Source organism: Photinus pyralis, unplaced genomic scaffold, assembly GCF_008802855.1.
Source record: "Photinus pyralis isolate 1611_PpyrPB1 unplaced genomic scaffold, Ppyr1.3 Ppyr1.4_LG7, whole genome shotgun sequence".
Classification (NCBI taxonomy): Eukaryota; Metazoa; Arthropoda; class Insecta; order Coleoptera; family Lampyridae; genus Photinus; species Photinus pyralis.
In genome coordinates, this window is record NW_022170738.1 from 10488533 (window position 1) to 10500428 (window position 11896).

General features: G+C 34.4%; 1 protein-coding gene across 1 annotated transcript; it reads right to left on the bottom strand.

Moving 5' to 3' along the window:
* Positions 1-621: 621 nt before the first annotated feature.
* LOC116175867 (pre-rRNA 2'-O-ribose RNA methyltransferase FTSJ3) lies at positions 622-6639 on the bottom strand. The gene is made up of 7 exons (XM_031494217.1): positions 6204-6639; positions 5394-6151; positions 5101-5343; positions 4303-5053; positions 1186-1367; positions 950-1137; positions 622-899 (listed from the first exon to the last, which is right to left on the bottom strand). Exons 1-7 carry the CDS (start codon positions 6268-6270, stop codon positions 674-676), a joined length of 2415 nt encoding a protein of 804 aa, XP_031350077.1. The 5' UTR covers positions 6271-6639; the 3' UTR covers positions 622-673.
* Positions 6640-11896: the final 5257 nt, after the last annotated feature.

The window sequence follows — 11896 nt, forward strand, 5'->3', positions numbered from 1 at the left end:
CGAAAAGTTGAAAGTTATTTCACTTTCAAGAAAGGCTCCTATCACGCATGCCCTCGGCTAACAGAATTTCGACTTTTACAAAAAGTTTCAGCATGTTTTGTACAGTAAACGGATTTGCTAAGCAAACTGGACTATCCAGAAGTCTTGGTCATTCTTCCGTTCTTAAGCTGAATGACATGACTCTTTTTTCATGCTTATTCCATTAGCATTACCAGAAATAAGCTATCGTCTTTTGTTTTTTCTCTAGAGAGAAAAACTGAAAAATGGCGAATTCCATCAGTTTACTTTCCTTTATTTTTGAAACCAAAACAAAATCGTAGAAATGAATACCGTTAGTCCCCGTAACTTAAAGTAACTGTGCAAACGAAAACATGATTGTGAAACACACAAAATTGTTATGTTAGGTCATAATAAAATCATTACTGATTTTCCATTTCTAACAAACGTTCTAAATACAGTTAGTTGAGTTAACTATCGACAAAATTTTAAACGAATCTCTTTGAGATACCTTGTACTTGCATATTCTGTGGAACCGTCTCAGAGTAGAAGAACGATCACTAGCTGGTCATGCAAAAACTTAACAATATTAACAAATACTTAGGTCAGTACTCAATAACCACGTAACCAAAAATAATAAATTTATTTTTTGCATTACAGTCAGAATAATTAATTTTTATTTACCTTTCCCTCTCGGTTTGTTTCCCTTTCCTTTAGGTCCTTTTTTTTCTTTGCTTTTCTTTCGCATTATACCCCTTGTGTCTTTCTTCATACGAGGGTCGACAATTTTGTAGGGACCTTTAATACCGGCAGGTCTTCTTGGTTTCTTTGCGGCCATGTATTTCTTCGAAACTACGTATTTTACTTCCTTCTTTGGTGTACTCTTCGCCTTTTTATATAACCTACAAAAAAATATGTAAGCATGTTTATCACATAGCGCGTGCAATAGTACTGAGCCAATTGTCTCGCTTTCTCTTTGTCACCAATGTCTGCGTTTTCCATGAGAACTTCCATTTTCTTCTTAGCCCTTTCCATTTTTTTAAGCGCACGCTTCTTCTTTCGAGCCTTTGCTTCAATAACCTTCTTAATTGGCCTAGTATTGATTTCTTGCAACTTATTCTTGTATTCGTCTACCAACTCCTATAATGTATTAATAAAAAACCTGGTAGTTCGCATTAGTATTATCACCTTAGGTACTGGCAAGGGTCTCTGCATGTGTCGTTTTTCATCTTCCACAAACCAGTCGGGTAAATTTTTATCATTAAAGGTATAGCGATTCCATGCGGCATCAGTAAGATCCCTTTTGGTTTTTGCACTATTAATCATCATTGTACCAAGGGCTAGCTCCTCTTCAGATAATTTTTGCTTCACTTTTAAAAAAAGAAGATTTAATTAGTGATAGGGTTGGTAACAGATGTAACAGTAATTTCAAAAGGGTTATATTCAGAGAACGAAAAGTAAGAATCTCATTATTTGCAAATGTCAATTTTTTCATAGAGGGCAATTACTTTTTCATCTAATAATGTAAATGTAAAATGTAAAAATATTACAAATAAAATTTGCAGTGATTCATAACAGGGGGTGGGGATCACCCCTGTTAAATTTATCTACAAATATATTGAGGGCCCAGAACAAGAGAGGCATAATAAATAAATAAATCAAATCTACTAATCTAATAAAATTACATAATGAGACAAGGTAGTCTAACAGTTATTATTTAATACTACTTAAAGGGTTTGCCAATAAGTGCAACTATATTTTTCTTGTGACGTTAAAGGCTTGATATGCTCACAAAACTTGCCCTATCCAAAAGTATCCGCACAATCGAAGAGCGACTGCAAAAGACATACTTTCCAACTATTGTTCAATTTCAAATTTCGCGGTTCCCAAACTGAGCCAAAATGGCTGCTATTCGCGTTACTTTAGTAATCTAGGACTTTAAGTATAACATCCAGAAAATGCCCTCTAGCGCCTTTATTTTGAACCTGACGCAAAAAGAGTAGAAGCTTTTTTTTATAGATCTCATCAAAACACAGCTTTTTTGTAATTAACATTTTTGACTCTGATGCTCACTTTTAGAGAAAAATGCATATTTAAAAAAATAAAATAAATAGTTTAACTTTTCAATTCAAAACTTCTCAACAAAGGAACTCACTAAAAAATTGTAATAAACTTGCTTGTAGAGTTTTTTAAGCCATTTTGGCCAGTGTATGCGAAAAAAATTTAAAAAAAATTTTACAAGCCGTTATGGTTCTTTTAAACTTTTGACACTCAACCATGAAGATAGTTAAAGATCAAAACCAAAATAGGACATTTGCTACCAATCTAACTTGTACCCTTGCATGGTCAAGGGGGGCGTATTTTTTTTAATAGCAACTACTAGTTTCCATTACATCTTACAGTAACTTTTTTGGATGTAGCAGTATAAAAAAACTTTTTATACAGGATAATTCACGTAACCGGGTAGTCCATTCGTTAGAATCTTTAAAGTCAAAGGAATTTTTTGAGTGACCGCTGAACGTCTTGAAAAAGTTTTCAAGGGTGCTGCGATTTGTCAAATTGCAACTACTATTTCTGATGCCAGAAATGAACGTAGATTTGTATTTTAAGGCCTGCACGCGGTAGTTTTTGCCATTTTTTGAAAGAAATATTCTTATTTTTTCATTATATGTGGTAGGCTTTGGTTTTCATTTGAAATATCATTCGAATTAAATATTTGGCCAATTTTCTTTATGGATCATTATCCGTACTGTGTTGTTTTTGATTTGTTTAGCTTTATGGTGAGAATAATAGAACAATGACAAAACACTTGAACATGCAACGCGTTCAATTTGAAATATAGGTACATATTTCCTGAGAATGACGAAAAGAAAATTTCTTAGATTAAAATAGTATATTAAAGTACAAGTGTCATTTGACGAAGATTGTCGCACGAGGTAGTTTGCCGCATAAGCCGCGTAGCGGCGAATGCGGCAAAAGCCGAGTGCGACAAGTAGACAAATGACACGTGTGCTTTATACTATTTTTTCTATTTCGACTTTATTTTATATAATAAATTATACAAATTATAAATATTGCCTTTAGGCGTTGTTAGGTAATTTTAAACTATCATTCAGTGTAGGTTGGTAATAGACACAGTTCATTTATTTTCACGTTGGCTAACCTGATTCCTGTATTTTCAAACTTCAAACTTTTAATTATTTGGTCATAATTCCATTTTGCGGCAGTTATGATTATGATGAATACGGATGACAAACACGTCTCTTGTACCCCACCAGAGATCCAAGAGATTGCCAATGAAGCGACGTTAAATTTACTGCCTGTAAAATCGAAAGTAAAGTACGAGGAGTACAAAATTTTTGAAAACTGGCTGGCCGAGAAGGGAGTTCAAAAAGTAAGCAAGAATGTACTGGCGGCATATTTTACTACGCTAAGTAAAAATAAAAAAAGTTCTACCCTTTGGAGTATATATTCAAAATTAATCGGAATTAATACAATCGGTCAAGTTCCTCGTACGTTATTTACACTTTACAGGTTATGTTTAGTTTTGTTTTGACGGATACCGTTGACGGCAGAAAAGCGAGGGGTACCAATCCAACAAAATAAAAAAAATAATACGTTTCTATTTCTTTCAGCATCATTTCTGTCTAGAAACGCACGCAAACTGGGCCAATCAAGTACGGTTTCTGTATTGTTTCCACATCGAAATAGAAAAAAGATTTTTTTTATTATGGATATCTGCTGATTTGGGAACATTTTATTCCTCGATACAAAAAAGTTTTTGTTGTCATAAGTTGCATCTTTCTAAATTTATAAGGCTACAAATCCCCTCAATCAACTTTTGCTAAGAATTTTTGTTGAGGGTTCATGACCTGACTAAGATAACACTGTTTTAAAACATTTGATTCAAATGGCATTTCAAATGAAACAATTGCTTCCAAAGCCTACCACACCTAATAACAAAATGTCTTTCAAAAAATGAAGTTTGTGACATTTTTGAAAAATCGTAGCAGCCCTGGAGACTGTGTTGTTATTGCATGAATATATTAAACAAATCCATTTAAGAGGACAAAATGGTTCCTGTGTAATTTTCCAGAATTCCTACTCTAAAATGACGTCACTCAAGACTTTAAGAATTCGATTATAAAAAAAGCACCCACTTGCCTTGAACGGTTTAAAGGATACGAATTTTTGAACAGACCTTTGCATATCTCAATTTTTAGAGAAAAATTGACAGAACGGAGGAAATTACAAATGTGTTGAATTCAGAATAAAATCGAGCATCAATCAAGCTTAGGGATTTACCTGAATGCGAAGTACCATTATGCACATTTTTCTTCTCACTTTGCTCCATTTCTTTTTCGACATCGTAGTCACTGGAACTATCGGAAGTATCATCACTGTCATATGCAGTATCTACTTTAATATTTTTCTTTGTGTGGTCTTCATCAGTTTCACCTACAACTGCTACCCCTTCCTTTTTAAATCTTTTAACCATCAGATCCAAATCGGCATCTTCCTCTTCGTCGTTAATAAGATCTTTAAACACATCTCTTTTAAACCACAATTGAGCTTTCTGTGCGCGTTTTACTTCTTTTGTATTTTCATCTAAGTCGGTTATTAGTGGATGCGCTTCATCATCTTCAATTTCGTCATTAGATTGATCGTCCTCATCCGACTGCTCTAAACCTAATCCATCTACGTTGTTATCGTCTTCGTATTCCTCGTCCGACTCCATCTCTAATTCAGACTCGGACTCTGTATAATTAAATGTTTTACTGGAAAGGTGACCCTGATCCTTTGTATATTTTGTATATCTCTTTAAGGGTTTATCAACTTCCTGATCTGCCTCAATGATAATATCAGGATTTTGATCAACAATGGTCGACATTTGTTGATCGCTTGTTATTTGCTTTAACGAAAAGGTATCGTCCCCTTCTAAAACTGGCCCGTCATCGCCTTTATGGACCATTTTTAAATTTAAACGTTCATTTAATTTTTGACGTTCTTTCAAAACCTTCTTTCTTTTACGTTTGAGTTCTTTCCGTTCTTCACACTGTAAGAGTAACATTTTAACATTGCGAAACAAATAAACACACCAACCTGTATGTCTGCGAGCTGTCTATCAATTTCGTCCAGTTCGTCAACTTCATGCGATTCGTCTTTTATTAAAGGTTTTACTTCATCCTCATTTTTTACTTTAGTAAACTCCTCGTGAAGTTCTTTCCACCAAGTCAACAAACGTTTCAAGTCTTTACGTCCTAGTACTTTAATATCTTTGCAGCACTCGACGATCTCATTTGTAGTTTTCTCATGGTTTGCAATCTCTTTGTCATCTACGACGATCTAAATGAACAATTTTAAAGTACGTTATTGTATTAATTGTCACAACCTACCTCAGTCATAGTTTGCAACACTTCTAACCCGTTTGGATTTAAGATAAAATCTCGAACAGACACTTTGTGGTACAGGGTATAGTCATTTGCAGGATATCCCTCGGCACGCACCTTTTTCTTTTTTTCCGGATGGAAAACGTTCAATTCCCGTTTAGTTTCATTTTCGAGTTCCTCAAAGACATGTTTAATATCAAAGAAACGAGAATCAATTTTATCGGGAGCGAGATAATATTCGCATACGACGAATATTTCGGCCGACTCTAGACGTGACGCTTGTGGTTTTGTCGCTCGGACCCTCTTAAATAACTGCTTAAAAACCCACATTATCGAATTGTAATCTTTCGATCTAAACAATTTGGTGACGAACCATCCTCCAGGCCGCAGAAATTGTGTCGCCAATTTGACCGCACTTAAAGTGAGACAAGACTGTTGGTAAGCGTCGTGTAACCAATTTTTGCCCAAGTTTGGAGAACCATCGTTTAGAACAATATCTGCCTTCCAATTTTGTAATTCTTTTGCTAAATTCAGTCTACATTTTTCCGTCGTTATGTCCTCAATGAGACTTATGCAACCAGGAACGGGTTTAATCGGGTACAAGTCCACGCCGATAATTATACTCGAAACTGGCATGTTTTGCTGCGCCACTTGCATCCATCCTCCGGGTGCCGCACACAAATCGACGCATACTCTGGATTTTTGTAAAAAACCAAATTTCCTGTTCAATTGAATTAATTTAAAGGCAGCACGAGATCGAAATCCTAAAAAAGGGGACGATGTGCAAATTAATTATTATTTTATTTATTAATTTACCTGTTTCCTTCGCCAAGTGATAAAATTTATCTTTGCGATTTTTACCAATCTTCGTTTTTTTACCCATCTTTACAAATAATAAAGATGCATAAATAAGGTGTTTTATTTATGATGAGGATGGAAAACGTGAAATATAATGTTAGGTTATGTTATAATGTGATTTATAATAGAATAGAACAGCAATAGAGTACACGTGATCGTGGACAGTTTTGGACGCATTCAAGAGGTTGGGTCGATTTTCCGTTTCGGTGCTGGTCACGTGATCATTGGAATAAAAATAGCAAATGTAGAAATATTCATTGCAGACGTAAATAATGTCCAAATTATTTTAATGAAACAAATCGCTCGTGTACTTTTGACGTATCTCATCCAGTGGCGGAGCGTAGCGGGGGCCCAGAGTGGCACTTTATTACAGGCGACAGTGTCGTACCTTCCAATAATATCCCGGGCCGCTTTTGAAAACAACTAAAAGTAGAAAACTAGGAAACAAAAAAATCTTGTGAAATATTTAACAAAATTAATTAAGTGTTAAAAGTCATCAGATCACCTTTCCAAAACTTAAATTACTTCTGCACTATGTAATTTACACTCTTAATAGTCTACTAGCAGGTGAACAGTAGTACTTGAATTAAGGTATATCTAACATTCTAAACAATCACTCGCTCTGAAAGTACTCAAACCAAGAATAATATTGGAAATTAACATTTTTTTTAATAAACGATAGGGAACTCAAAATGTTTACCAGCTCCGAGTCTCGTAAGAGTAATAATCCCTATGTGTACTAAACAAATGATAATTCCTTATGTACAGGATGGTTCATATTCGTGACTCGCGATGAGAAATACAGTTTTGGTTGAATGGAGGCAAAGTTGTCTCTTTTTATGACTAAAAAACGCATTTGAAATTTTAACGATAACGGAGATATCACCGAAAAACTGAAAATGTGAAGCAGCCATATTGGATTTGTCCCACTCTATAATGAATTTAAAAGGAAAATTTCAAAATCATATGTTTTACATTCATTTCACAACAAAAGATCTACGATGCATTCAAATGATTTCTTTTCTAATGTGACGTCGCGTCGATAAGAAATAAAGTAGAGTAGCATGTAGCTTCTACATCTAGCATGTTTTTGATAACAAGATTCAGATTCTCCGAAAAAAAATCTCCATTGAATGCACCAATAGGAACCGTCCATTCCGTTCAAGCTAGGAAAAAAGAAAATGAAATTTTACGTTTTCAGTTTGTCGGTGATATCTCAGTTGTTTTCAAATTTTTCTTTATTTTTCTGATTAGCGACACATGTCAACGAAAAGTTGTATAGCAAAGACGATATGGTATCGGGGTGGTAACAGTCAATTGTAAAAACAGCTCTATTTTGTCGGGTGTAATATTGGTTGCCTACAGCCATTTATTCCATGCCGCGATACTAACGCCCGGTTTTTTTAACTTTACTGACCGAATAAATTTCATGGTTACAATTTGTGAATATAATCATTGTCTCGACACTTATTTACCGAATAAATTCGTCCCACGAACGCCCACGCTTTTTGGGAATTTTATGTGGAATTTGACTTTATTTTTCGCTGCATCCAAATATGATTGAGGATAGTTTCCTCTTAATTTAAGCTTCTCAAAATGCAAATCTATAGCCTTGCTTTGTTGATTTGAAATTAAATTTTGTTTATTGACCTCGAAATTTGATACCGTATCATCTTGCTGGTCTTGAACTTTTCTTTTACTTGCGCGTTCATTCAATGGTTTAATATTTGTACTGGGCACTACCGCAGTACCAAGTTTTTTTTTTGGTTGATCACCATCTCCCTTTCTTATTTTAGGCAAGTCTTTGAAACTTTCCAAAAGCGTATTTTAGATCTAAGTTCATCAATAAGTTCCTGATTTACTTTCAACAACTCGTTTTTTTGGTTTAATTACCTCCTCTTTGCTTTGCACCAATTTAATTAGCACCTTTGATTATAAAATGCAATATTAAAAGATTACCTACCACAAAAGTTAGGTCAGTCAAATTGCGGGCGAAAACACCAAGTTCACATTCGTCTTCACCTATTCTTTATCACAGCATATCGCTGTAGAGCAGGAATGTCAAACTCATCTATCATCAAAGGCCATTTTAAGATTTCCACTCATAGCTTCGAGCCACATCATAAAAAAGTTCACATAAGAAAAAAAATTTTTATTACATAATAATAGAAAAAAACGAAAAAATACAAATAATCATAAAATCATTAGTACGCGCCCAAGAAAACATACCGTGTGACCTATTTTGTTTGATACTGCAGTGTATTTCAGATGTTTTTAAAGATAAGAGACTTGCGGTTTTCGCGACCCTGTACCACTTTATTTGTGAAGCTTAATACCCCAAACATCAGAATCAATCCAATAACTCCGTTTCTGAAATCTGAGATATAGGGTAAAAACGAAAGCTTGACTTTTTGTCATATTTGACTACCCATGTAAGATAGAGAAAAGGTAAAAACTGCCTATTTTAGGTATTTTTACGTAGAATCCAGTGATATTAAAAAATGGGACAATCGTTTCTGAGATTCGACCCAAACTTGGTATTTTTTAAATGCAACACCCTGTATTTTAACGTCAATTTTTTGCATTCTTTTTCGTGATTACTTTGACGTATCGTCCTATATTTTTTGTCGCCATTTTTCAAAATTTTGAAATTATGTGTTTCTACCTTCGGCCATGTTTATTGATTGGCATCGGCTGCCTTAGTTACAATGCACAAAATAGGTAAACAAACAAAATCTAATCTCCCTGAATCCATGACCTACTATTTAAAAAAGTAAAAAGTAAGGTTTGTATTGATTTTCATCGCTAACATTAAAAAAAAAGTATAGGCTGTGATACATCAATGTACTTAATCAGGAAAAAGAATGAAAAGCAATTTACGCTAAGATATACAGGATGTTACATTTACTAAATACCAACCTCAAAAACTTTTCGTTTTCACCCTGTATGTTAGAAACAAACTTAGCTAGATTGGTTCTGTTTGTCGTACCATACGTTTCACGAAAAAGTGGCAAATGGCCGCGAAAACCGCAAGTCTTTATCTTTAAAAACAGCTGAGATACACTGCAGTCTCGATTAATTAATTAAAAAATTTGCTGTGGCTAGCACAGATACCACCTACACACCTGCGATTCTGCCCTCTTGAGTCAAAGAATTTGTGTACCAAATTTGATTTAAATCAATTTAGCCGTTTAGCCGATCGACATTATCCAAATGTTTGATTCAAAACGCGTATTCTCGTGAAAAAAGTGGGGCGTCATTTTTTACCCCAATGCAATATCTCCCTTATTAACGTGCGGGTGATAAAAATGTATCTTCTTTAGCGTTTTTAAGAGACGTGTGATTGTTGCGTAAGACCGGATTTTCGAAATTGTGTAATGTGACTCAAATTGTTCCTATATCAATTATCATAGATAAAAGGGTGTTTTCATATACAGGGTGGTGACTTGCGTAACGCATCATAGGGATTTCAATTTAAAATTCATAACATGCGATTGTTGGCTTACTTTAGAGCAAAAATGTATTAAGGTTTTTTGTAGAAAAAAATTTTTTACGTCAATCAACCGTATTAGTTTTCAATTTTTTGCATAATAAAGACGGAAAATTGGAAAAATAAAACCCCCATCTTTTTCAATAATCTGCGATGCCATGGAATTTTATAATACAAAAACTACGCCAATATCCGTCATGCCATGGAATGTCCGCTATAAAACAAATCAAATTCTATCAAAAAGTATTATATTTAGAAGAACCAATTCATAACATAAAGAAAGACCAAATTACTAAAAACGGTGTCCTAATATAACAATTTACAATAAATTTGCGAATAAGTCACCATTAACTGCAAAACCAAGTCCATCATAAAATCCATTTCGAACTGCTGCTAATTGATAACTGGATATCTTTTTGTTTTAGAAAATTCAATGGCACCGCAGATTATTGAAAAAGATGCGGGTTTTATTTTTCCAATTTTCCGTCTTTATATAAAAAAATTGAAATTTAATACGATTGGCGTAAAAGATTTTTTTCTACATTTTTGGGGAGCCAATAATCGCATGTTATAAATTTTACATTGAAATTCCTATGATGCGTTGCGCAAGTCACCACCCTGTGCCTATATACTTACTAATTATACTTTTGCAAACGTAGCGAGCAATTTGGTTTGTCGAAGCTCAAGAGTGATTCGATGGAGTCCTCGAGAATAAAATTATTTTAATGTCCTATGATAAAAGCACGATAGCTTTTTGAATTTCGGGAATGAGATTAGTGGTTAATGGTCACGTAATTCCTGACTATTTTGCAAAGAGCATTGTCGGTATCTGAAAGTTATTGCGTATCGCCAAACCACAGTTTTTCATATCAACCTTGAACTTGGCCTTGTATGATACAAAGGAAAGCGTGTTCATTTTATTTCAAATTCAGTGGAAAAATGTTCAGGGTAACTCCAGACTGCGACCTTGAACATTTTGGAACTGTGCAAGTTGACCCGATTTTATATCTAAAAAAAGTGTTCTACCGACGTACATACGTATCTACTATCAAGAAATATGTACCAACCGCGAGTATAGGTATATTTTATGTTCCGTTAGTAACCGCGGCATTATCGCGATGGAAATGAATTTTCCAAACACCGCTACTTTGGCGTTAAATATATAGATCTACGATACAAAGGTTACATAAAGGTCGTAGGTGGGTAGGTAAAAATATCACATACGTAACTCGGCACCTCGCTCATCTTTTTGTCTACAATTATATATTTGTGGTCGCAAAATTCATCAAGGTCGTCCGGCAAAAAATTATAAGGTTGTCACAGAACCTTGATTTAAGTTGGCCATTTTACATAATTCTAACTTTGCTCATATTTACAATAACCCTGACATTAGCGTTTGGCAATACCTATGTACTTCCCTGTAGCATAAATTTAAAATCAGTTGGACAATGTTACTCAATAGGTATGTACTTCATAAACATGTCCCTCTTATCATTATCTACATAAATTTAGTCTATTTAGTTCACGAGTTCAGTTATTACATCACTGTAGTAGCGTTGCAATTTTTACCGCGTTACTATAAATAGGAGGGCTAGTAAAAGTACAACTACTTTTTAGGGCAATAAACAAAACCCTAAAATTAATACCGGCCTACCGCATCGAACCTGTTGCATCGTGTTTGATTTTTGTTCGTTAACGAACTGAATTTCTAGTTATCATCTAGCAAGTAATGTGTCTATTCCCTATTGAGTAGATCTTTTCTCAATTAGGTCATATGGGTCACCTCTTGTGCGAATCGATGCAGCTGCACCAGGCAGGCTGCAAGGTCGAGGACGTCTCTACTTCTAGTCGTTTATTACAAAATACAATTTGCGTACCTAACATTTGAAAGAAATTTAGATAGTAGTCGCCAAAAACAATGAAAGGCGCATATACTGAGCAAAACAAAGCAATCATAAATTATTGGCGAATTTTGTTTAATAGGGCTCAATCGTCTCATTAAGTTTGCTCCTTAATCAATGGTGGTATAGCAACCAACCTTCAATTAAATTATATTTTTATCGCCGACTTTACAACGCAAAAGGTTTTGATAAACAAATGATATCACAATGACATGTTAATATCATATCATACCAACCTTGATTTATAATAAATTCATTTT

Excerpts from the sequence above, each read along its gene's own strand:
- LOC116175867 (XM_031494217.1), bottom strand. The coding sequence starts at position 6,270 with ATGGGTAAAAAAACGAAGATTGGTAAAAATCGCAAAGATAAATTTTAT. Across the intron at positions 5,344-5,393 it reads TGTTGCAAACTATGACTGAG|ATCGTCGTAGATGACAAAGA; the intron begins GTAGGTTGTGAC and ends TTGTTCATTTAG. Across the intron at positions 1,138-1,185 it reads GACCCTTGCCAGTACCTAAG|GAGTTGGTAGACGAATACAA; the intron begins GTGATAATACTA and ends AATACATTATAG.